We start from the raw sequence: 27,318 nt of genomic DNA on the forward strand, positions 1-27,318 counted from the left end.
GTGGGGTCTCTGTGGGTTACATTATTGATGATATTATTGAAAAAACAGATTTTTTTCAGTACAAAAAATGCTAAACTTTGACAAAAAGTAATTTTTATTGTTATAATTGTGATTTCATAACATTTAGATATGAATCCAACTGAAAAAAACTTGTAAAAAGACATCTTTCAGTCATTCAAATAGCACATAGCATATAGTGGAGCTTTACAGCCATCTACTGGTAAAAATTATAGTTTTTTTACTTTTATAACTGCATTTTCCAAAAGATGGGCAAAAATCGTACACTAAACCATGTCAAATTATCCATGTTATCCACATGAATGAAAGTTAGAAATCTGGGCCTTTTATAAAGTGAATTTTACATAAAAAGCTGCTTTTGCATAAAAACCTATTTAAAAAATATGTTTTAATTTATTTATATAAATTTAAAAGATATCACAAATCCTCCAAAAACTGTACAAATATTGAGTAAAAACATTAATAAACAGAGTAAAATTACATTGGTTTTTAAAAAATATATTATATTGTTACAAAATTGCATTTTGTTGCCGGGGTCTTCAAAGACCCCGAAGACCCCGAGTGCAGTCCCCAAACGAAGACCGCACAAGGGTTAAAGTTTATCAATGCATTTCTCACTTTACAAACCACCACCAGAATACCTTTGACAATATTCTAAACAAATAGAGACCAAACAAGATGGGAAAAGACTGAACTGTCATACATTCATTCATTTTTATATTCATGTTAACATCAGCATTGCATGACTGTGTGTATATAGTGTGTTTTAGCATTATCTGTAGATTTCAGTGTCTTTATAGTCTGATCTCTAATTGTCAAACCATTTTAATTTTATCTGAAGAAATTGTTCTTTTAACTTAAAAAAACAATTTAATGTTCCTTTGAACACGGCAGTATATATTTTAAACTTTCTTAAAAAAGAAAGTAATTTCATGCAAAATCTCTTAAAGCAGTTTCATCTTTTCTCAATAGTGTGTGTATCTGCTGGTGAAATTAAAGATCTGATGGAGTGTTGTGGGAAAAAAAGGTTTATTAGCACAGAACTGAGATACATTGTTGGAACAATACTGAACATCTGCTGAACTCAAGTACATCTGTCCTCTGTGCTCATTAGATGAGTAGCTCTGTACAATATTTTGCTCTCATTTATGGACATTTCAATTCATAACATACAACACTACACCATGGTGTTCTTGAAAATAATATTAATGTACTCTATTCAGCCATAAATTAACTTGCAAAGATCCTTATTTCATATTTTCATCAACACTTCAGCTGTTGACTGGTTAGGCTTCTGTTCTGATCTCCTCATATTCTCATTGCAGGTCTTTTCTATTCACCTCCTCTCACAAGCTATCATTTATACTTGATTGGTTAAGGCTATGCATGGAGAAGTAATAGACTCATGTTAAATATTAGCCATTTAACTTATATGCAAAATTGGAATATGGCATAAAACATTTACAAAAAAAAAAGCAAAATTTCCATGTGTTCAAGAGAACAGAATTGTCACTTCCTGGGAAGTTGGTGCAAAATATCAGTAATAAAAATGTAAGTTGCTGCAATTGGCTCTTTTTTCCTGCATCATAAATGAGTTGCGTCTCAGAGCGGCAGATGAAACACAATAAACGCTGTCATGTTCTCTTGCATTCGGATGCTCACGTGAGACACTTCCGGAGGGAATTAAACCAAATCATTCTGATGACAGACTTTGGCTCAGGCATTTCAGAACCACCAAATCAACATTTGAGATGCTGAGATGCGATTGGTCCACTGGTTAGTCCAGTTATCCAATCACAGCCTCTGTTGAGGCAAAGGTATGTGAGCTTCTGTTACGCATCGATGGATTTATTTGGAAAATGCGTTTGCATCGTAGCTTCCATCATAGTCTTCTTATCGGATAACACAATTATCTGCCTCAGTTGAGTTCATATGTTTTTTATGCACATTTTAAAATTTATGTGCATCTTGGCATTTCCATACAACACTTTTTATTGCAATATTCCAAAGTTCGCATATAAATATGTGGATGTAAACGAATGGCACTGCACACAGTTAACATGATTAATGTAGCTGTGCACAAAGATGTAGAAGCAATTGATCTTGCACAATGACTCTTCAGTTCATCTGAATTTCACACTATTGACTCTTGCTCTCTACGACAACTTTTGGCGACATTTCCTTCGATGAGACAGCAGAGCGCTGGATGTGACGAAACTCCTTCCACATGGCGGGCAGCGGTGCGGCTTCTCTCCGGTGTGAACTCTCTCCTGTATTTTCAGGTTCCCCGACTGACTGAAGCTCTTGTCACAATGTGAGCACTTGTAGGGTTTCTCTCCCGTATGGACCTTCTGATGCTCTTTCAGATATTTGGCTCTAGAGAAGCTGTTCCCGCACACCGAGCACATGTGAGCTTTTTTCTGGTGCTCTTTCAGGTAGCCCAGCTGCGAGAACATCTTTCCACAGAAAGAGCACAAGAAAAGCTTCTGGTGAATTTTCTGGTGGATCTTCAGGTGCTTCGCTGAAATGAAGCTTTTACCGCACTGGCCGCAGCTGAACGGTCTCTCTCCCGAGTGCGAGTGCTGGTGGTTTTTGAGGATGGTGGCCTGCGTGAAGCTCTTCCCACACTCGTGACACGTGCACGGACGCTGTCCGGAGTGAATGCGCATGTGGTTCTTAAAGTGTCCTTTGCGTATGAAGCTCTTGGCGCACAGCAGGCAGGTGAAAGGCTTCTCTCCGGTGTGGATCCGGATGTGATTCTCCAGGCTCTCTTTGCGTGTGAAGCTCTTCCCGCAGTGAGGGCAGCTGAACGGCTTCTCTCCGGTGTGGATCCGGATGTGATTCTCCAGGCTCTCTTTGCGTGTGAAGCTCTTCCCGCAGTGAGGGCAGCTGAACGGCTTCTCTCCGGTGTGTGTTTGCAGGTGTCTCTTCAGATCTGTGTTTTTGAAGAAGCTGCTGCCGCACTGCAGACAGGTGAAATCACGCTCTCCGGTGTGAATTTTGATGTGGCTTTTAAGGTTCACTTTGAGTGTGAAACACTTCCCACACTGAGGGCAGATGAATGGTGGTTTTTTGGCTCCTGTTCTTTTCTGAGAGAAATCGCTTTCGGACTGTGACGACTTTTCTCCTGTTATGACCTTCTGAGGTCTCTGATACTGATGATCCTCCTCCACTACATTCAGTTCTTCACACTCCACTTTCACTTCCATCATGTCTAAAATCAATTCAGACAAATAAGAAACACAAGTGACCCACAGTTTCATGGCAGAAAGAAAGAGGTCAATCATCAGGGCTCCAGATGAACACATGAACTGATCCTGGCACCAGTTAAAATTACAATAGTCATATTAAAGCTGCAAGCAGCATTTATCGGGGTTCAAGCTTTTAAGATCTTTATGCCATTTATGGTGTTAGGTTCTAGGCCGACATGAAAGCATTTAAGATTTATAGGCTTTTGGATGGAGATTTCTGAATGTTCCTGTTATGGCTATCCAAATGATAAAGTTCAACCGTTTTTGCTAATTATTGACCTAAAAAATCTAGAGAATTGTACTACAGTGGTTTTGAGGTTGAGTGAAATACATAGGACCTTAAGGCAAACTTATAGAGAATGAGGAGATTCAACATATGCTATGAATATAGTTTATGTGTGATACGTAGCGCCACCTGGTGGCTGATTTCTTTCATACTTCACACAGGCTGCTAGAGTCAAGAGTCAAATAGGTCCACCAAGTTTCGTTTTGATCGGCCTCCATTATCCTGGTCAAACTAGTTTTCAAACTTCTTAGGCCAATGGCAGCCAATGGCTCCTAACAGGATTAAGAAACCAAAATAACCGATATGGGAAAATTACATCGGTTAGAGGTTCTGAATTTCGGTTTCGATTATTTTCGATTAATCGTCCAGCCCTAATCGAAATTCTTTTAATAACATTTTGCCAGGAAGGTCTCTAGATGATGTATATCAAGTTTCGAGTGAATCAGACAAACAGCCTATGAGGAGTTGGAAAAAGTAGATTTTTCAAAAAAATTCAAAACGCAGAAAAGTTTTAATAGCGGAAATGAAGATATATGTTTTGTTTGTCTTGAGCCAAGGATTCCAATGATATAAGACACTTGAGTCTACGACCAAACTTTGTGCTTGAACCCCTAATTATTATTGTACTGCACCAATACAATCAGTTCGGTCAATAATGTTTACTAGAGATGCTCTGATCGATCATCCACAGATCGGTATCGGACGATAATCATATTCTATGACTCGATCGGTAGTGACTAAATTTGGCAGCTCTCACGAACCGATCTTAATTTAAAATTCACGCTGACGAGCATAGATCACCGATCATTTATTTTGGTATATTTGTGTTAGCAGGGGATCTCTGACTTGAGTCTCCTCGTCTCGGTTTTTATTTTTATTTTTGCCAATCTCTGTTCTGGACTTGCGCACAAACTGCATTGCAGTTATTTCCCAAAATGTCATTTGTGTGAAAATATTAGGAAGTCTGTAAACAGGAAGTTAACATCGACAACATCAGAAATTTCAATGACATCTTTTTATAAAGTAGTGTTTATAACTGCCTTGTGTTCAGTGGTAGTTTTCTCCATTAGCGCCACCTACTGTCAGAGAGTGAATCTGCATTTTCATTCAGTCCGTCTGCTGTTTTTGTTTTCTGCAGGTGTTTTATGCAGCATGATTCCACACATCTAAAGTTTAAATCTTGAAATTATATAATCTAATTAAAATTAGATTAGCATGTGTGTATGGAAGCATATGTGTAGCAGAATTCAATTTGAAATGTAATATGCAAAATGGCAATGTAATATGCAAAATGGCAATGTATTTCTCTATTTAATATACATTTTTCATTACCATATGTGCAAAGATGGTGCAAAATGAAAATGAAAATTAAATTATATAATTTTCTTTTGCCATTTCCAATAGTAGTTTTAATATGTAAATTACATACTCATTTTTAATGCTTTATAAGTTGCGAAATTAAAATGAAAATGTATAACTCAAATTGATTTGGTATGTGTCGCTGTCCAAACTATAACAGTAGCAAAATAATCATTTCAAATGTTAAATGTCCTAAATGCATTAACACTCACGGTTAGGACACGGAGGAATGCATTTTCATAATAAACCATGGGATATTTGTAGCAAAATTCAGTGTGGATTTCAAAATGCATTCTGAGCCAAAGATAAAGCAAAATTTTAGCAAAATTGTGATTTAAATTAATTGACACTCACTCTTGAGAGGTTTGAAAAATGCATTTTAATTAATGCCCCACGTCGAGTGTAGTTTAGTCGGTGTGGATTTGAAAATGCATTCAGGGCTGATCACGCCCACCCTCCGTCAATCATTGCGTCAAGGCGGGGCTTGCGTTGTCGCGGGTATTTTGATCATTGGCGGCAAACGCAGTAAGCTCGGCCAATAGAAGAAGAAGAAGCAGTAAGCCTGGCAACAAACATGGCGAAGTCTGTTTCACAGCTTCTCAGAGAAGCGGCCCAAGTATTAGAGCGGCAAACTGGAACTTCGGAAAGTCCATCTGATCTGAGCACGCCGCCTCCGGATCGAAGTGGTGGGACACTGGGTAAGTTGGCACATAAGAACCGTGGTCTGTCGTAAAACAGTTTGGCCTAGGGTTGCCAACTTTCACCCGGGGTCTGACTGGGGAGGTGGTCTTTTACTGACGATGGCATTCGTTGAACATTGTATAAGAAATGTTAGTTTTGGACAAAACTGCTTTAGCCGCGGACCCTCTACATTTTGAGCACTTGTATATAAAACATTATAAATAATCTATGCAAAATGTAAATCTATCCAGTGTACTTTACATCGTTCGTCGTGATCGATATTGGTCACGTGATGCGAATTCGCAGGTCAAGAGTTCACCAAATGTGAGACAGCAAAATCAATTAAAAAAGCAAAAAGAAGTTTTCCAGCATTCGCATGTGTTTAAATCCTGGTAAATAGACTGTTGGCAACCCTGAATTAAACAGTCCATTTAATAAAATACAAACTATTAAAATATATTTCTGTTCATAATTTATGTCCATTTTATTGCAGCAGATGTGTTAAGATTATTTGCACCTTATTCATGGGGCCGTCTGCCTAAACGTCCGAACACTGCAGCTGGACCTTCAGCAAAAAGACACAGAAGTGTTTCCTACACCCATCGTTTTTTTTGCCTATCCAAAAGAAAGGAATGTGAGGTGCCGAGTCCAACAATTAAAAACAAACCAGAGAGGGCAGGAATAGGGGAGAAGCGGATGACCTTTCCAGGTAATAGGTTTTTTTTTCTCTGCCCCCAGATAAAAGGGGTTGCTTGAGTCATTCTTACATTATTATGTATTATCCACCTCAAATCATAATTTAAAGGTGCCCTAGAATCAAAAATTGAATTTACCTCAGCATAGTTGAATAACAAGAGTTCAGTACATGGAAATGACATACAGTGAGTCTCAAACACCATTGTTTCCTCCTACTTACATAAATCTCATTTGTTTAAAAGACCTCCGAAGAACAGGCGAATCTCAACATTACTGTTACGTAACAGTCGGGATCATTAATATGTACGCCCCCAATATTTGCATATGCCAGCCCATGTTCAAGGCATTACACAAGGGCAGCCAGTATTAACGTCTGGATCTGTGCACAGCTGAATCATCAGACTAGGTAAGCAAGCAAGAACAATAGCGAAAAATGGCAGATGGAGCGATAATAACTGACATGATTCATGATAACATGATATTTGTAAACTGTCTTTCTAAATGTTTGGTTATCATGTAGCTAGTACTGTTAAATGTGGTTAAAGTTACCATCATTTCTTACTGTATTCACGGAAACAAGACTGTCGTTATTTTCATTTTTAAACACTTGCAGTCTGTATAATTCATAAACACAACTTCATTCTTTATAAATCTCTCCAACAGTGTGTAATATTAGCTTTAGCCACGGAGCACTATCAAACTCATTCAGAATCAAATGTAAACATCCAAATAAATACTATACTTACATGATCCGATGTATGCATGCAGTATGCATGACGAACACTTTGTAAAGATCCATTTGAGGGTTATATTAGCTGTGTGAACTTTGTTTATGCACTGTATTATAGTCGAGAGCTCGGGGGCGGCCAGTGCGAGATTTAAAGGGGCCGAAGCCTGAATCGGCACATAGTTGATGCCCCAAAATAGGCAGTTAAAAAAATTAATTTTAAAAAATCCATGGCGTATTTTGAGCTGAAACTTCACAGACATATTCAGGGGACACCTTAGACTTATATTACATCTTGTGAAAAAGGGTTCTAGGGCACCTTTAAGCTGCATGTCTATTTTGTCTTTGTTCTAGACAAATACTGCACCTCTCAGGAGTTTTCTGATCAGCTCTTGCAACATTTTCCTATGTTGAAAGAGTGTGGTGGTTTCCAGCTCCTCCGATCCAAAGGATCAACACGTTCAAAAATACTGGAGACCATACACTGTCCCGATGATGGCTACTCACCAGAGTACCTCTTAAGTGAGTCTGTCATGGTTGGACAGGCTGTCATATATATCAGGCCACTCCAGAAAGATATAGATCTTCAGGTAGGTAGATAAAATTTAAAATCTCTGGTTGGTAATACCATAGAATATACACTAACAAGAAGCGACACTCAATAGAACGTTCCATTGCAACACCAGCGCCCAGCAGCAGCCCTGCGTTTCCGCCATTTTGGGGTGAAAGCGAGTCATCGGTCCACTAGTTTCTATGGCAATATCAGCTGCTTTGTTTAAAAAAAAAAATAAATAAATAAAAAAAAAAAAATTACATTATAGCTGAAATCTAACCTGAATGATGACAACACTGAATGAATGACTATTACTAGTGATCATCAAATCCTTTTTACAGACTTTAAGTCTTCCACTTTTTTCACAAAACCTTTGCTCTTTAGAAACCCAGTCAGTTTGGGTTAAAATTCTTTAAAAGGCTTATAAACACTGAATTATTACTAACGTATTAAATTAAGGATATATATATATATATATATATATATATTATAGTGCCATCTCTAGTGGCCGTTACCCAAAAAGTATCAAAGTGTCGGCTCTTGGGTTCTAAGCTCTGGTAATGCCTTAAAAGTTTAAAAGACCAAAATAAAGTGATAGTTTTAAATAATGTGGTTTATGGTTTTCTCTAAATTAGTATTTCTTTGTATTTAAAGATGATCTTACTATCTGCAAATGTAATGGTTTTTTTTTTTTTTTTGTTTTTTGTTCTTACAATTGTTCAGACGCTTGAGCGTGACCAGCCTATATCCTCTGGACCACTGACAGAATGCTTGTACTGCAATGAGAAGCATACCCTGTCAGAAATACAAGACCATGTTGATGTTTGTGAGAAGTAGGTGACTTTAAAAAAAATTGTGGTGATTATCACAATGTACAATCAACAATGTACGTAATTTTTATTTGATGTGGGCAGACATCACACTTCTTTGTCTCTTTCTCACTCACCAAAAATTCAGGGATTTGTATATAATTTGTGGGCATCAGGGAGCCACTGTCAATATGGGGGAGACTTCTAGGAGAGGTGTGATGTCTGTGGCAAAAAGGTCAAAATTTTAAATCTGCATTAAGACATTTAGAGACCCACACAGATTGCGGTGATTGCGCTCTGCAATAATTCAATACTTTATCATTTTAATAACTTTTTTAAGTTCATTCAGTTAAAAAAAAAAATTGTTGACGGTACTGTGGAAGGGTTTTAATGCTGCTGAGAGTGATGTTGAATTTTATGTTTCACTAATCTGGCTGCTGTACTGTCGCTATGGTTATATCAGGTTACATGAGTCAGCGCGTGATGTTGAGGCCCTTTCTTCCCTTTTTTGGTTTGACTGTATACACAGTGGGTACGGAAAGTATTCAGACCCCCTTAAATTTTTCACTCTTTGTTATATTGCAGCCATTTGCTAAAGTTCATTTTTTTTCCTCATTAATGTACACACAGCACCCCATATTGACAGAAAAACACAGAATTGTTGACATTTTTGCAGAATTATTAAAAAAGAAAAACTGAAATATCACATGGTCCTAAGTATTCAGACCCTTTGCTGTGACACTCCTATATTTAACTCAGGTGCTGTCCATTTCTTCTGATCATCCTTGAGATGGTTCTACACCTTCATTTGAGTCCAGCTGTGTTTGATTATACTGATTGGACTTGATTAGGAAAGACACACACCTGTCTATATAAGACCTTACAGCTCACAGTACATCACCTGTCTAATACAGTCCCAACAGTGAAGCATGGTGGTGGCAGCATCATGCTGTGGGGGTGTTTTTCAGCTGCAGGGACAGGACGACTGGTTGCAATCGAGGGAAAGATGAATGCGGCCAAGTACAGGGATATCCTGGACAAAAACCTTCAGCCCAGTCTGAGGTCCTGAGCAGTCTGGAGAAGGTTTACCTTCCAACAAGACAATGACCCTAAGCACACAGCTAAAATAACGAAGGAGTGGCTTCACAACAACTCCGTGACTGTTCTTGAATGGCCCAGCCAGAGCCCTGACTTAAACCCAATTGAGCATCTCTGGAGAGACCTAAAAATGGCTGTCGACCAACGTTTACCATCCAACCTGACAGAACTGGAGAGGATCTGCAAGGAGGAATGGCAGAGGATCCCCAAATCCAGGTGTGAAAAACTTCTTTCCCAAAAAGACTCATGGCTGTATTAGATCAAAAGGGTGCTTCTACTAAATACTGAGCAAAGGGTCTGAATACTTAGGACCATGTGATATTTCAGTTTTTCTTTTTTAATAAATCTGCAAAAATGTCAACAATTCTGTGTTTTTCTGTCAATATGGGGTGCTGTGTGTACATTAATGAGGAAAAAAAATGAACTTTAGCAAATGGCTGCAATATAACAAAGAGTGAAAAATTTAAGGGGGTCTGAATACTTTCCGTACCCACTGTATGAGAAAGGCATGATTATTTCAAACAAATGAAGTAATTTTTCATTTACCTCTGATTGTGAACGCTTCTTCCAGTGATGTGTGAATTGCGGTTTTCTCCGCGGTTCTGTACCATAAAATGAGCCACCTCAATGTTTTCGCCTCCTTTATCTGAACGAACACGAGAGGGCAATCCATACTGGCTAACAGCACGAAGGAAGGCATCCAGCACAGTGGTCGCATTATTGTTAGTAGCAGCATTCAGATATACTATAAGACTACTAAATCCATCGATACCTCCATGGATCACAAATCGCCAGCTGAAAAAAAAAACAAAAAACAAACAAAAAAACAGACAAGAACAGTACAGTTTGACCACATTTCCACTAACAAACTTCCATGAGGTTTTTTTCTATCTGCATTCTTCTAAAAGTCAACTTCTGTTTATATATTACACACAATTTAGAATTTGAGATATTTTTCAAATATCACACTTATTCTCGCACAGTGTAATAAATGGAAAATATGTCCTATAAAATCCCCTATATCGCAAAAAAATGTTTTTACACTCACATGAGGTGGTTTGTCAGGTAATTCGAAAATGGAAATTTGTTAGCATTTACAGGTCACCTGAAGTAAGTAAAAGTTACATAATTTGTTAAAGATAGCGTGGTATGTTTGGACAGAAGATGAGATGAGGGTGCCTAATTTCTTATTTATTCTTATTTTTATCATCGTTTCCTTTCAATTTAGCTTCACCCCTCATTACACATGTGACGGAAGGACACAAGGATTGGGTAATCAAATTAAATCTTATTTGTACATTGAAATATTCTTGATCCCTTGAGCATCATTTCAAAGCACCATCAGCTGCGCTCGAGCCTGGAGGGATCTGCCCTTATGTTGTTTAAGTTTGGTTATTTAAGAAATTCATAATAATTAATATTATTAAAGCAAGATGCCTCATTGAAATATGTGAGATGTATTGTTTATTTACACTGAAAAAGTAAAGCATATGTCTAAATTATTATGATAGATATGAAGGGGGAGGAGAATTTATAGGTACATTAGGTTTTTTAGTGAGAAAGACTTCAGCAAACCCGTGCAACCTCACTCATGACTACTTTAGGAAGCTTCCTCACTGCGATGCAATTATAGAATTGAGATTTTCTTTGATCGGTTTCCAGGTCACAGGCTAGAGGATGGAGGAGCAAGTAAAGGAGGAAGCATCCATTGGAGTATTGAGAAGCACGGGAAGGGCTGAAAATATAAGTATGTTTTGGAAAATGACTTGTCGCAAAAATTTAGCCAGAAAAATATGTCTGCACAATTTTCATGTTCCTCAAATGTTGTTGTAACGGTTGGTGCAAGACAAGGAGAGATGAAGATCTTGAGACAAAGTGGTATTTATAAAATGAAAACAAAACACAAGAACACTGGAAAAATGCACAAGCATGAATTTTTCTAGAGGCCTGTATTTATTGCGTATGAAAGATTTCAAGTGTCTTTGAAGGGCAGCTATTTGGCTGAAACTCCTCCCGCATGGAGCGCAGTGATACGGCTTCACTTCGCTGTGGATGCTCTCGTGGATTTTCAGGAGTGCCGCCCGACTAAAACCTTTTCCACACTGAGGACAGATGAACGGCTTCTCTCTGGAGTGAGATTTTATATGAGTATTAAGGTATGATTTAAGTGTAAAACTCTTCCCACACTGCGAGCATGTGAAAGGCTTCTCTCCGATGTGGATTTTAGTGTGCTCCCGAAGGCTTGATCTGTGTCTGAAACTCTTCCCACATCCATCGCATATGTAAGGCTTCTCTCCAGTGTGAATCCTTATGTGTTCTTTAAGGGTTACTTTGAATCTAAACTCATTTCCACAGTGATTGTATGTGAAAGGCTTCTCTCCAGTGTGAATCCTTGTGTGATCCTTAAGGATTGCTTTACATGCGAAACTCTTTCCACACTGAAGGCAGGTGCATGAATGTTTAGCTCCTGTTCTCTTTCGTGACAAATTCTTTTTAGATTTCTTTAGATGTTCTCCTTCCTGTTCATTCAGTTCTTCACTTTCATCTTCACTTTCTTCTTCACTTTCTTCTTCCATCAGGTCTGAATGAAACAAATTAAATGGTTAAAAATCAAATTGACCAGAATACAGGTGAAACAGGATCTAGTTAATCAAAGTGACCCTCAGTTTAACAGCACAACACATCAGAGCTCCAGTGTCTGTTTTATGTGATATTTTTATATGCTAAACGTTCATGATCTCATTTGTAATGGCAATAAAACTGGGAGAAAGTTGATAGAGGCTGGGAGGAGAGGATCAGAAATGAGAAATGAGAAGCACCCACGGCTGTTTTGTTACTTTAGTGACTCGTTTCACAAGCCTTAATTTAAAGAAATACAATATTAATTAGCTTTATAAGTCAATTAAACAATTTAACGATATGACATTATGGTATCTGTTACTATTATAAAGTAACAGTAAACTGTTCAGAAAAAATATTCCTTTTTATAGCACAAGCCTCTGTTTTTTAATTTAGAATTTAATGTTTTATAATAATTTTAGAACTCAGAAAGCAATACTGTAAATCCATTCAATTAAAAACTATTCAATTTAAAATTTATTTTAAATTTAATTTATTTATTATTAAAATAAAATTTTTAATAATAAAATAATAAGATTAAAATGTGTGTATGTTTCATATGCCTTTTTGTTTGGTAGGAGAGTAGTTATTTGGGTAAAGACTGTGGATTTCAGATCTCAGAAGAAAACAGCAGACGATCCACTCAGTGTTGAGAGAGTTTCATATTCGCTGCACAAGATGGTGTCTGTGATTGTTTATTTCCCCTGTGCGTTTCTATAAATGACTGCATTTATTTTTGTGCAAGTGAGATGAGTAAAGAGCATCTGTTGCATAAATCATTGTCTGTCTGTGTCTATAAGCAGTCTGGTCCTAAAACAAAACAAAAGGACTGAATGTACATAACAAATACAAACCTCAGGATGTCAGTCATTTACAATATCCAGCATCTTAGATTATAGTGCAGAAACAGGGAATATAACAAATGCATTGTTGAAATGTTAATTTAAGTGGTCTTAAACAGGTTTAGACATATGTGGTAGAAGATCCTCGCTCCAGTACAGTAGGTGGCGTTCAGCCTGTAAAACACACGAAGAAGAGGAAAACGAAAGTAACGTCACATCAACAGAGATACCAAATAAACCTGTTGCTCTCTGGATTTGATCCTTGCGATGTTCCAGAAAACATTCACAATGATAACCAAATCAATCACTCGCGGTCATTTATGTATATTTAATCCACAATCCATCGATCAGAAAGAGATTTTGAGAACGACTCGCGCTGACAGACAACAAGAGGAGGAGGAAAATGAGGAAGTTTATAAAAATACTTATAATCTCTCTTCTTAGTGGACAAGACTTCAAGAAAGTAAGTGAGGGGGTGGGGGTGTATTTTTCAATAACCTTTGATAATAAACTTATTGAGAAAGAGTTATTGAAAATGAATATGTTTCTGAAGGTTTTCGCTGTTGATTTTGTGATGCGAAATCGAAAGTATTTTTGAACCAGACATTGACAGTAGATGAAGCCTAAGTCCTTTTAATTTATTTTAATTAAATCGAATATTTCAGTCCATATATAACAATTATGATTAGTAGTTATACAGTATGACCATTATAATTCAGGTTACTTTTACTCTACTTTTTTCAAATGATTCTAAAATAATTATGAATTCCACCATCATTGTGAACTTGAAGTAATGATTAAATGACAAACAATTCAACAATTAATAAAGATTGTGTAAATATGATTGTGAAATTATATTAAACTGGAATAGAGAATAAAACAAATTAGGTTTATGAATTCATATTTAGAGTCATGGGTCAGTTAAACTCATTAAACAATCTGAAATCATTAAGACCATTCAGTTATTTTACATGACAATATATTTGTAACTCACTTTATTTTATTCATTGTTTTTGCTGTTGTGTCTAACTCATCATTCTTCATTATTTTCATGTTCGTCATCTCTGTAAAATCTTGTCATTTCCAGGTCCTGCTGAACGATTGATTGTTTTCTCAAACCAGTGCTGATCAGAGGAGCGAGGAAAGGACTCTCTCTCTAAGATGAGTCTCTCAGAGAAACACAGGTAACACTGCGTCTGTTTCACACCATCATTTTAAACTCTACTGGAGTTTGTTTTTTCCTGTGAATAACAAAACTTGAATCATTGTTTTATATTTCTTCAATTTTGAACTTCTTAAATGAACTCTGACATTGTCTGTAAAACTTTGTTTGTCACAGGACTCTATAGACAATATCACAGTTAATAATTTGTTAATTTCCTTCTAGACGCGACCACACTGAATTAATCCAAACATGACTTTGGTTTTTAGGTCATAATATTAATGACAGACATTAGGAAACAACTAAACAATTAATTTAATTGAAGTTTGCTAACAAAACTGTGTTACACACACATTTCTGCTCCTCATTTATGTTCATTAAAAAAAAATTGACATGTTCTCTTAAAATGTTCAAATATTTTTAACATATTTAACCTCACTCATGTACATTAAAGAAATCATTAAACCAAATGTGAGCCAGTAAAATAAAATGATTGTTAACTATAAAACTGTAAATTGTGTGTGTGTGCATTTCTGTGTAGGATTAGATAAAGACACGGATGTGTTTCAGACACAGTTGAACCTCCTTTACTAAAGTGTTTTTCTCTCTGTTGTTTGTGTCATTAGAGTAAGATCAGGATCACATGTGTCCAGCTCTGTGTCTCTGAAGAGTGATCGGTCAAAAGAAGGAGTGCCACCAGAGTTCAGTGGGGAAAAACCATCATCTAATAAAAGGTATTTTGTGTGTTTATTATAATATTCGTGGGACACTTCAATCCACAAAAGTTCATTATTTCATGTCCCTTGCTGGTTAAACTTTCCTTTAGTGTGCTGATGCGCTGTTCTGACATGCGTTTTTCAGAACGTGTTCACCTAAAGCACACAGGCACTAAAAGCCTGTCAAACAGCGCCTGATTTATCTTCCGATTGCTCTAATACTGTCAAATATGCACAAAGTTTACATAAACACAGTTGGTTATGTCTAAAGTGAAAGTAAACATTTGAGAGAAAATTGGATGTGTGGCTGTATATTAGATATACGTGCAGGTCTTTATGTGCAGAGCAGCCTAATATTAACCATGCAGTCGCTTGTCCTTAAAGGGATAGTTTACCCTAAAATAAACATTCTGTCATTATTTACTCACTGTAATGTTGTTTCAAAACTGTATTCATTTCTTTCTTGTGCAGAACACAAAATAAAATATTTTGGAGAATGTGGGTTAACCATTAATAATTTTTATATTTGTTCATTTAATTTTTTACTTGAATGCTACTGTTAAATACACCTACTGTAGCTGAAAAAAAATTATTTTATTAATTTAATTTGTATAATGTGTAGCCTATGTTTTTCTACATTTTTAATAACAAAGATAAAATTAATAACAAATAATAACAAATAACAGATAAAAAATAATAACATTTTTTAATAAGATTTTTATCTTCACCACTTTGGCCTAAATGTCTGCCATTTTTAATTTTATTTTATATTTTGTTATTTTGTAAGGCTTTGTTTTTAAAATAGGGGAATTAGTTTGGCTGTAATGCTCAGTCACTTGCAAAATAGTAAAAACAACATGAAGAATCGTGATAAAAATCGTGAATCGTGATTTTCCTGAAAACAATTGTGATATATTTTTGGCATATCACCCACCCCTAGATCATGCAACTGAACATGTATATATCCATCCATCCAACCATAGTCATAAATGGACAAATGCAGAGCTATACTGCATTTAATTACTATTTGCAACATTAAACCTTTTCAAATGAGACTAAAGTATCTCATGCAGTAAAGTGTTTTTCTCTCTGTTGTTTGTGTCATTAGTGTAAGATCAGGACCACATGTGTCCAGCTCTGTGTCTCTGAAGAGTGATTGGTCAAAAGAAGGAGTGCCACCAGAGTTCAGTGGGGAAAAACCATCATCTAATAAAAGGTATTTCATGTTTGTAATTTTTGGTCACACGTTGACTGTGTTAAAAAAGTTGTATCAGTGAATACAAATCATGAAACATTATTAGATCAAATATTTATTAAAGTTTTTATGGCTAATGTTTTTTTTTTTTTCTAGCTTTTTGTAATATTTTACCTAGAAAATCAGTATTTTATTTTATTTATTTGATTACAGGCTTCAATATGAGACATTAGACTCAGACGTTCAGACTCACGGGAAACACAAGACTTTCAAAGACAATCTCCTGGGGATCTTCCAGGTAGGAAAACACATTTTCATAAGTGTTTAATATTTACAGCAAACAAATATGTTATTAAACAAAGAACTTTTATTTAATTCCTCTTCATCACTTATTTTTTCCTTTTTATGCAATTTTTTTTTCTCTGTCAAAAATTACAGCTGGTTAGCATATTAGTCTTTTTAACTTTTTTTATACAAATAAATAATTATTGAATAAATAGTGTTGACCAAATGTAGATGTACAATTTGGTTTAAATTGTGTTATTCTGTCTTTTTTCTTACTTTTGTTTGTAGGATCTTGAGAGCAAAATAATCACATTTCTGAAGAACGAGCTGGAAAAGTTTAAGAAAATATTACAAAATGAGAACACACAAAACTTTGTCAAAGACTTTAATGAGAATAGATGCATTATCAAAGCAGCAGCTCTTGATCTCACACTACATTACCTGAGAGAGATGAAGCAAGATGAAGCTGCTGATGCTCTAGAAGGTCAGAGACTCATGACCATCTGTCAGATTGACACTTATTAATGTAGACTATAAAACTATAAATTAAGACTAAAACTATCTATTTTTTGTCCTTGTGTTTAGATGAGCTGATCTTCATTCATCAGCTAAAATGTGGCCTAAAGAAGAAGTATCAATGTGTGTTTGAAGGAATGGCGAAGCATGGTGACTCCACACTTCTGAATAACATCTACACAGATCTCTATATCACTCAGGGTGGCAGTGAACAGGTCAATACTGAACATGAGGTCAGACAGATTGAAGTTGCTTCCAGGCGTCATGAACCTCAAGAGATTCAGGTTAAATGTACAAATTTGTTTGATGCTCCTGAACAAGATGAGGAGATCCGAACTGTACTGACAAAAGGAGTCGCTGGCATCGGAAAATCAGTCTCTGTGCAAAAGTTTGTTCTGGACTGGGCTGAAGGAAAAGAAAATCAAGATATCAGTTTCATATTTCCTCTTCCATTCAGAGAGATGAACTTAAAGGAGAAAGAAAAACTAAGTTTGATGGACCTTATAACTCATTTTTTCCCAGAGACAAAAGGACTGAACCTTACAAGAAGAAATCGATTCAAAGTCCTGTTCATCCTTGATGGAATGGACGAATGTCGCCTTCCTCTGAAGTTTGATTGTAATGAGACGTGGTGTGATGTATCGTCACCAGCCTCTCTGGATGTTCTCCTAACGAACCTCATGAAGGGAAATCTGCTTCCTTCTGCTCTCATCTGGATCACCACCAGACCAGCAGCTGCCAGTAAGATTCCTCCTGACTGTATCGACTGTCTGACAGAGATACGAGGATTCAGTGATGCACAAAAGGAAGAGTACTTCAAAAAAAGATTGACGGATCAGAATCAGGCCAACACAATCATTGATCATGTTAAAAAATCAAAGAGTCTCTTTATCATGTGCCACATCCCAGTCTTCTGCTGGATTTCAGCCACTGTTCTCCAGAACATTCTGGAGGAGAAAAGAAATAATGATGTGAAAAACAATCAGGCTGATGAGATCTCTAAAACACTACAGGAATCAAACAGTGAAGAGACTCCCAAGACTCTGACACAAATGTACACACACTTTCTCCGCTTTCAGATCCAGCAGAGCCGCCGAAAATATGATGGAGAATACGCAGCAGATGTTTCCTGGGACAAAGACACCATCCTTTCACTGGGGAAACTGGCATTAAATCAGCTGCAAAGAAACAATGTGATCTTCTATGACACAGACCTGGAAGCCTGTGGTATTGACATCTATAAGGCATCAGTGTACTCAGGCATGTGTACCCAGATCTTTAAGGAGGAAACAGGGATCATTCTTGGTACCATGTACTGCTTTGTTCACTTGAGCATTCAAGAGTTTATTGCAGCCCTTTATGCACATCTGTTTCTAGACATCAACAAGAAAAGTGTGTTTGTTCATGAGTCTACAGAACAGGAAAACAAAAATCAAAGCATGATTGATTTTCTCAAGACTGCAGTGGACGAGGCGCTCAAGAGTGACAATGGACACCTGGACCTTTTCCTTCGCTTCCTCCTCGGTCTGTCAGTCCAGTCCAATCGGCGACTCTTACGGGGTCTGTTGACACAACAAGACGGCAATGACCAGAGCAACGAGGAAATAGTTCAATACATCAAGCAGAAATTAGAAGGTAATCTGTCTGCAGAGAGATCCATCAATCTGTTCTACTGTCTGAGTGAACTGAATGACCAAACTCTGGTGAACGAGATTCAGACCCTGCTTAGCAACGGAAGTCTCTCATCTGGTGACCTTTCACCTGCTCAGTGGTCTGCTTTGGTCTTTGTGTTGTTGACATCAGAGGAAGAGCTGGAGGAGTTTGAGCTTCAGAAATTCAAGAAATCAGACGAGTGTCTCATTAGATTATCGGCAGTCATCAAAACCTCCAGAAGAGCTCTGTAAGTCATTTAATATGTTTTGTCATGTTTCGCTCTCATTGGAAAAGGCATTTATTTACATTATTCTGTAATGAATCCCCATCATGAAAATTAACTTAAAGCAGCGATATATTGTTATCGAACATCTAATGCTGCCCACACTGCTGAGAACGATGGTTAAATGAATATGTAAAAATGTTTTGCGCTTTTCTCTCAGTTAAAAAAAAAACCCGTAAAATTGAGAAACTAGCAAGGATTTGTGGACATGTTTGTTTGCACAGGTTCTGTAATTCGGCACTCCAGCAAAGTCATGTCGCGTTTATATTGTAACACTTTATATATTCATTTCGGCCTGATTTTGTTCGAAATGACATCACATAAGTTTGTTCTTCAATTTCGTTTGAAGTATATTGGGGACTTTACCTTGTAAAGCCTGACATATGAAATAATAGTCTGAAAAAATCTTTTTCAAATCATTTCAGTTCATCAAATCATTAGAAAAAATATAAAAGAACATTTAAAAATGTTTGAATATTTGTTTTGTATCATATGATACAACAGACTTTTATGACTCAAATTATATATTGGCTCATATTCCTAAGGAAGGAAAAATAGATACATTTTATTCAGATGCATAAAATAATTGTAATTTGGTACAGATGTTTATTTATATTGACAAAAAATAAAATGAAATTCTGAAAGGTTATGATATAAAACAATGAGATTTTTATATAACCGGCTAAATAAAGTACAAATATATTATCAGTTGGTACTATGTATCTCCCAATAATGTGATATTTTAAATGTTAAGTTTTACGAGTAGTACTAGAAATACTACCTTTTGAAGAATATTCATATATTTCGCTCAGCCTCTTTATGCTGTTTATGTAAGAATAATAATGGAAAATATATTTAATATTTGTATGTAGAAAATGTATGTGTTCCATCTAATTCTGTGATGTGATTTATTTCTCTTGTAGGTTAAATGACTGTAACTTAACAGACAAAAGCTGTTCAGCTCTGGCTGCAGTTCTTGAATCAGATAACAATCTGAAAGAGCTGAACATGAACAATAATAATCTCCAGGATTCAGGAGTGAATCAGCTCTGCACTGGACTGAAGAATTTAAACTGTAAATTGGAGATACTGAGGTGAGTTGAGCCACAGGTGTCACATGACGAGAGTGAGGTGTGATGACTGACAGGATGTTGTCAGAGGCAAAAGCGCAAGAGAACTTTTTTTAATAAACACTGCATTTATTTAATATAAGTTAGTTTGTATTTGTTTTAATGTTGTTGTGTTTTTCATGTGTTTTTCATATAAAATAATAATGAACTACAAAATAAGCATTCGTTTTAAAATCCAAAGATTATTTATTTATTTGTTACAATGTGGGTATACCATATCATCCATCTTATTCATTTTGGTAAATGTCCAATGTTTAAAAAGCGAATTTGTCATTGTACTATTTTATTGTTGATGTGTTTTCATTAATAATAATAATAAGCCACAAACTAAGCATTAGTTTTAAATTAAGGGTATACAAATACCTTTTATTTATTTGTAACAATGCGAGTATACCTTTTTTGTTTTGTTGATAAAAGTTTGATGTTTAATATAAGCGAGTTTGTCATTGTACTTTTTGTGTGTGTGTGTGTGTGTGTGTGTGTGTGTGTTTTCATTAAGAGTAATATTGAATCGAGGAAAGGAAAGATCTAATATTAAAGAACAAAATGGGCTCAGTGCACAAGATGGTGTTTTTGAGCTTTGGCAGTATGAGTGTGTGCGTGTTTACTTCTGCTCTTACTCTTTAGGTCTTAGTGACGTTCGCATTTACTGTCTATCAGAGACGAAAGAAAACATTATTTTTGCATTATTGTGTACCTCTGTGGCTGTGCTGTTGATTCATCAGTATACATAGAGATTATCTTTCATTCTTTCTCCTCTTTTTTGTCTCCATATTCGGTTGTAAGTTTCTGCAACTAACTTTCAATATATTCATACAAAGAACAAAATAAAATTCTTTTTGAGGATTTGTTGTTGAGGTTTAATTGATTTATCATCTGAATGTTTTCATTCCTGTTCTAGACTCTCTAACTGCAGTGTAACAGAAGAAGGTTATAAAGCTCTGGCTTCAGCTCTGAGATCAAACCCTTCACACCTGATAGAGCTGGATCTCACAGGAAATGATCCTGGACAATCAGGAGTGAAGGAGCTCAGTGATTTACTACAGGATCCAAACTGTCAACTGAAGACACTGAGGTGAGACGGGATGAAATAATTAACAAAATTAGTTATATGCAGGCTAAATATTCATAACAAATATAATATGTGTTATACAATAAGCTGGACAATTTGTTGCATCAAAATTATCAAGATCAGATCAGATGTTGCAGGTTCTGACATGATGATGATAACCATCAACACAGTTTAGTTGTGGTACAAGCTACAGGTCAAGTAGATATTATGGGTCAGTATATGTGCTATTCTGGAGTATGGTATACCTTGACAATTAACATGCACAATTTTGTTTTTGTGCACACTTCTCATTAAAAATTCTAGAAAATCAGTCAAATTGTTTTCCTTCAAGCCCAGATTCACTGTATCTCTCCACAGCAGGTCTATGGCTATGTTCAGACTGTCAGTCCAAATCCGATTGTGTATCCGATTGGAATCCGATCTAAAATTACTGATGGCCACATTGTATTTCACAACTTTTCAGATCTGATTTGTGTGTCCTTTCGTTTTCTGGAATACCCACAATGGTTTACAGTTGTGGCCAGAATTATTAGCCCCCTTCATAAATATGATCAAAGATGACTCTAAAAATAAATCTGCATTGTTTATCCTTTTGATCTTTAATTTATAAAATTAGCAAAAATCTATCCTTTCATTGAAGGAAAATAATTGAAAGTGGGGGGGGAATAACATTATGAAATAAATGTTTTTCTCCAAAACACGTTGCCCACAATTATTAGCACCCTTTTATTCAATACTTTTTGCAACCTCCTTTTGCCAAGAGAACAGCTCTGAGTCTTCACCTATAATGCTTGATGAGTTTGGAGAACACCCGAGAAGAGATCAGAGACCATTCCTTCATGCAGAATCTCTCTAGATCCTTCAGATTCCCAGCTCCATGTTGGTGCTTCTTCTCTTCAGTTCACTCCACTCATTCTCTTTAGGTTCAGGTCAGGGGACTGGGATGGCCATGTCAGAAGCTTAATTTTGTGCTCAGTGACACATTTTTGTGCTGGTTTTGATTTTGTTTTGGATCATTGTCCCGACGGATGATCCAACCACAGCCCATTATAAGATTTCTAGCAGAAGTGGTCAGGTTTTGATTTTTTATCTGTTGGTATTTGATAGAATCCATGATACGATATATCTGAACAAGTTGTCCAGGACCTCCAGCACAAAAATAGGCCCACAACATTAAAGATCCAGCAGTATATTTATCCGTGGGCATGGGGTACTTTTTATCCATGTGTGCACCAAAACCATCTGGTGGGTTTGCTGCCAAGAAGCTCTTGTTTTAGTTTCATCTGACCATAGAAGCCGGTCCCGTTTGAAGTTCCAGTCGTGTCTGACAACTGAATATGCTGGAGATAGTTTCTGGATGAGAGCAGAGGATTTTTCTTGAAACCCTCCTGAACAACTTGTGGGGATGTAGGTGCTGTTTGATCCTTTTTTTAGGCTTTCTGAGATTCAAGACTCAACTAATCTCTGTAATTCTCCAGCTGTGATCCTTGGAGAGTCTTTGGCCACTTAAACATTCCTCCTCACTTCACATTAGGATGATTTAGACACACGTCCTCTTTCAGTCAGATTTGTAACATCTTTAGTTGATTGGAACTTCTCAATTATTGCCCTGATAGTGGAAATGGGGATTTTAAATGCTTCAGCTATTTTCTTACAGCCACTTTCTATTTTGTGAAGCTTGACAATCATTTGCTACACATCAGAACTATATTCTTTGTTTTTTCTCATTGTGATGAATGATTATGGGAATTTGGCATTTGTGTTTCCTCATGTTTATACTCCTGTGGAACAGGAAGTCATGGCTGGACAATTTCATGTTCATGATCACCCCGGTGAGCTAAAAAAATGTAAATATGAATGGGAATATACTTCAGAGATATTTTACTCATAAAAAACTCTAGGGGTGCTAATAATTGTGGGCAACGTGTTTTGAAGAAAAACATTTATTTCTTAATGTTATTCCCCCCCCACTTTCAATTATTTTCCTTCAATGAAAGGTTAGATTTTGGCTAATTTTATGAATTAAAGATCAAAAGGATAAACAATCCAGATTTATTTTAGAGTCATCTTTGATCATATTTATGAAGGGGGCTAATAATTCTGGCCACAACTGTATATGGCAATAATTTTGGGTTGGTAAGCATATGCCAAAAACAACAACAACAACCGCAGGATGGAGGGGTTTGTAATACAGATGTTGTCTTATTTACAACATGACACCATTGTGTAGCCGCCACGCGGATTTCAATCAGATATGCGCAAAAATCGGATTTGGACTGACGGTCTGAACAAGGCTTATGAGACTCTAGCCTAAAAGCCAGAAAGGTCTTGAGGCCTTAATTTCACACTCTGTATCCATACTGAAAATCATGATCTAGTGAGCTTTTGCCCTTCTGCTCTGTGGGGCGTTTTCTTATAAATTTGCTTTATTAGGACTGAGTGTTGCAATAGTTTCTTTTTAAAAAAATCTCTATTAGACTTCAAGTATTTGTATATTTATTTGTTCAGCAAACGCAACAGACATTTAGTTGAGAACTGAATTGACTCTTCTGCAGGTTTTTGAGTGCTGCAGCAGATGAAGCCTGTCAGTATGTGGAGAGAGTTGTGGGTAAAAACCTGTTACTCCTGAGAGGGCTGAATCTGAGTGAACATGAACTAGGAGACACACGAGTGAATCAGATTGCTGCTCTACTGCAGGATAACCACTGCCATTTATTTAAAATATTACATTATTTTTAATGGTAATGTTGCTGTAGCTGATGATGATTTTTTTCTCAGTTATTTGAGTCAGAGCAGTTTTGTTTCTCAGCGTCACACAGAGCCACAACAATGTGAAGAAATACAATTAAACAGGAAATTGAAAACACAATTAAATTGTGACATCAAGCTTTAAATATTTGACTAAGACAGTTTGATCATGGGTCAATAATCATTTCAGTTACTGTAGAGCAGCGTTTTTCAAAGTGTGAGGTGGTGGGGAATAGAGACATGACAAGTGGGGCACGACAAACTGGAGGAAATTTGGTCAGATAGTGTAAGTATAAAGTTTACTCTATTTTTCTCCCAGATCACCGGCTACTTACATGTATTTCGGGAGAAACTGATATATTCACGTGCAGTAAATCCAACTGACAGGGCTCTCTGAACAGTTGCGCAAACTAAGATGGCGGCGCCCATCTCGCGTTATAGATCAAGATCATTTAAAGGTTTTTAAACAACAAAACACGCACTTACACATATTTGAGAATTGGAATATCAGATAGTTGATGACATGGTAAGCAAGCTTGTGAATATTTTGAATAAAAAAGGAGAAACGAAATAAAAGCGATACATCTTTCATACAGTGTTATTATGGCTGCGGTGTGTGACGGGACAAGGACGATGCGTCGCCATGGAAACAGTAAGGGGAAACGTTTTAAAAAGGTTGCGTTAAAAATAATTAATTACTTATTACAAATTACACCATCAATGTTGTATTTAAAATACTTTTTAAATTACTGTCTGAAAAGTAATTTAATTACTCAATAAGCAACTTACTAATTACTTAAAATCCCCATAAACCTTGACCGGATAGACAATATAAAGAAAACTTTTAATAGTCAAACATGGAAAAGTCTTTTATAACTTTTAAAAACATTTTAACTTTATTAAAACATATAGCCGACTATACTACTTTTATTTACTTTATAATACTTACATTTCTTTTAGTAACGAATAGGGATGTCACTATACCAAAAATTTAGTAGTCTGTACCGATACCACCAAAAGTGCACAATACTCTATACCACTGTAGAAATATATAAAAAATAAAATAAAACAATGCTATATTTTATTTTTCCAGGTAGGTCTAATAGAAAAAAAATACCACAAATTGAATAATCAAATATAAAATAACTCTGCATAGTCATAACTGTATAAATTACATATACACTCACCTAAAGGATTATTAGGAACACCATACTAATACTGTGTTTGACCCCCTTTCGCCTTCAGAACTGCCTTAATTCTACGTGGCATTGATTCAACAAGGTGCTGAAAGCATTCTTTAGAAATGTTGGTCCATATTGATAGGATAGCATCTTGCAGTTGATGGAGATTTGTGGGATGCGCATCCAGGGCACGAAGCTCCCGTTCCACCACATCCCAAAGATGCTCTATTGGGTTGAGATCTGGTGACTGTGGGGGCCATTTTAGTACAGTGAACTCATTGTCATGTTCAAGAAACCAATTTGAAATGATTCGAGCTTTGTGACATGGTGCATTATCCTGCTGGAAGTAGCCATCAGAGGATGGGTACATGGTGGTCATAAAGGGATGGACATGGTCAGAAACAATGCTCAGGTAGGCAGTGGCATTTAAACGATGCCCAATTGGCACTAAGGGGCCTAAAGTGTGCCAAGAAAACATCCCCACACCATTACACCACCACCACCAGCCTGCACAGTGGTAACAAGGCATGATGGATCCATGTTCTCATTCTGTTTACGCCAAATTCTGACTCTACCATCTGAATGTCTCAACAGAAATCGAGACTCATTAGACCAGGCAACATTTTTCCAGTCTTCAACTGTCCAATTTTGGTGAGCTCGTGCAAATTGTAGCCTCTTTTTTTTATTTGTAGTGGAGATGAGTGGTACCCGGTGGGGTCTTCTGCTGTCCTAGCCCATCCGCCTCAAGGTTGTGCGTGATGTGGCTTCACAAATGCTTTGCTGCATACCTCGGTTGTAATGAGTGGTTATTTCTGTCAAAGTTGCTCTTCTATCAGCTTGAATCAGTTGGCCCATTCTCCTCTGACCTCTAGCATCAACAAGGCATTTTCGCCCACAGGACTGCCGCATACTGGATGTTTTTCCCTTTTCACACCATTCTTTGTAAACCCTAGAAATGGTTGTGCGTGAAAATCCCAGTAACTGAGCAGATTGTGAAATACTCAGACCGGCCCGTCTGGCACCAACAACCATGACACGCTCAAAATTGCTTAAATCACCTTTCTTTCCCATTCTGACATTCAGTTTGGAGTTCAGGAGATTGTCTTGACCAGGACCAGCAACTGCCATGTGATTGGTTGATTAGATAATTGCATTAATGAGAAATCGAACAGGTGTTCCTAATAATCCTTTAGGTTAGTGTAGATTAATCCTTATTAAAGCTTTTCTTTTGTTGTTTATCATTTATAATACAGACAGCTTATAGTAGACAGTAGCATGTTTTAAAGGCTGCTGTAAGACCTAATGGATGGAGACAATGCTGTTACACATGCTGTTCACATTCACACAACCATCGTAAATATACGCCAAAATGGTCATTTTGACATAACTGTGTTTGAAAGTTTGTGTAATAAACAGCACAAAAATTGACATTCGCGAAAGGTGTCTGTGTGTGTGTGCTTTGGCTGACTGAAGACCGTCTCTCAGAGAGTGCACGCTTTTTTTTTTCTCCCTAGGACATAGCTTACATTTTACCATCAAGAAAGTGAAGTAATTAGAATATTTCCATTCTGCAAAACAGCCACTTGCTTCTGCCGACATCTTCAGACAGCAACTGCACAGCCAACTGGTGCGAAGTTGCGAACTTACGTGCAACTGCACTACAGCTAACGATTTTAAAGAGGCAGCGTTCACTTTTACCTTTAGATGACAAATTTAGATTTTAAATTCAGTATTGATTTAAACAGAACTGTTGAACTAATTTACAGTATGTAACGTAAGTACATTATAAGTAAATAATTAAATTACCTAAAAATTAACTTTACTGCCCTCACTATGTATAGGCAGACAAAGCTATGCAGCAAGCTTAACACTCCTCCAAAAAAGACTTGAGACAGAACTGAATCGAAGTGTAATTAAATGGGAACAGTGTAAAACTGCAAAAGGCAATAGTAGAAGCAGTGTTGGGAGTAGTTAATTACATGTAGCGATGCTACTGGTTTAACTACTTTTCCAGTAGTTAACTACTTTTTCCAGCAAGTATCGGCGTAGCACGACCAAAATCTACAAGGTTCATTCTGTTTTGCGTTCTGATGAGCCTGCGATGCATTGAAGCAGCACAGCATCTTCAGATCACGAACTAAAATCGTGCATTACTGCCATCTATTGTTATATCACGCATCTTGCGGCTTTACAGTTCACCGAGAAGAGATCGTCTGATGATTATGTAAAGGACAGGAGTGGTTTCACACTGCACAAATCCATTAGTAAGGCTTAATTTATAAACAAATCATTAAAACGCTGTCTATGTCGAAGACTTCAAGCACATACAGGTGAATAGCCTTTTTAAATTGACTGTCCTGCTTTATTGCAGTCTATATCAAATGTATGCAAACTATTTTATTACAGTGGTGACCTGCCATAGTCTAATATGTCCTGCC

The 27,318-nt window shown here is 36.6% G+C and overlaps 3 protein-coding genes across 11 annotated transcripts in view; 1 reads left to right on the top strand and 2 right to left on the bottom strand.

The window, feature by feature from the left end:
* Positions 1-1,424: 1,424 nt before the first annotated feature.
* On the bottom strand, positions 1,425-3,419 carry LOC125250310 (gastrula zinc finger protein XlCGF8.2DB-like). Its single transcript, XM_048162839.1, has one exon. The coding sequence runs from the start codon at positions 3,324-3,326 to the stop codon at positions 2,175-2,177; it is 1,152 nt and encodes a 383-aa protein (XP_048018796.1). The 5' UTR covers positions 3,327-3,419; the 3' UTR covers positions 1,425-2,174.
* Positions 3,420-11,129: 7,710 nt separating this feature from the next.
* On the bottom strand, positions 11,130-12,080 carry LOC125250323 (gastrula zinc finger protein XlCGF49.1-like). The gene has a single exon (XM_048162853.1). The coding sequence runs from the start codon at positions 12,052-12,054 to the stop codon at positions 11,296-11,298; it is 759 nt and encodes a 252-aa protein (XP_048018810.1). The 5' UTR covers positions 12,055-12,080; the 3' UTR covers positions 11,130-11,295.
* Positions 12,081-13,098: 1,018 nt separating this feature from the next.
* LOC125250291 (NACHT, LRR and PYD domains-containing protein 12-like) overlaps positions 13,099-27,318 on the top strand; it is a 128,071-nt gene continuing 113,851 nt past the window's right edge. For 3 of the 9 annotated variants that reach the window (XM_048162799.1, XM_048162800.1, XM_048162805.1), the window contains exons 1-9: positions 13,100-13,402; positions 14,027-14,123; positions 14,728-14,835; positions 15,926-16,033; positions 16,226-16,310; positions 16,586-16,781; positions 16,883-18,713; positions 19,673-19,843; positions 20,781-20,954. In XM_048162799.1, coding sequence (XP_048018756.1) covers positions 14,101-14,123; positions 14,728-14,835; positions 15,926-16,033; positions 16,226-16,310; positions 16,586-16,781; positions 16,883-18,713; positions 19,673-19,843; positions 20,781-20,954 — 2,696 coding nt within the window. In that variant the 5' untranslated portion in view covers positions 13,100-13,402; positions 14,027-14,100. Of the gene's footprint in view, positions 13,403-14,026; positions 14,124-14,727; positions 14,836-15,925; positions 16,034-16,225; positions 16,311-16,585; positions 16,782-16,882; positions 18,714-19,672; positions 19,844-20,780; positions 20,955-27,318 lie in introns of those variants that run through there. The other 6 variants (XM_048162803.1, XM_048162807.1, XM_048162802.1 and 3 more) reach the window with 4 other exon arrangements.

Source organism: Megalobrama amblycephala, linkage group LG17, assembly GCF_018812025.1.
Source record: "Megalobrama amblycephala isolate DHTTF-2021 linkage group LG17, ASM1881202v1, whole genome shotgun sequence".
Taxonomy (NCBI): domain Eukaryota; kingdom Metazoa; phylum Chordata; class Actinopteri; order Cypriniformes; family Xenocyprididae; genus Megalobrama; species Megalobrama amblycephala.

Excerpts from the sequence above, each read along its gene's own strand:
- LOC125250310 (XM_048162839.1), bottom strand. The coding sequence starts at position 3,326 with ATGTGTTCATCTGGAGCCCTGATGATTGACCTCTTTCTTTCTGCCATG.
- LOC125250323 (XM_048162853.1), bottom strand. The coding sequence starts at position 12,054 with ATGGAAGAAGAAAGTGAAGAAGAAAGTGAAGATGAAAGTGAAGAACTG.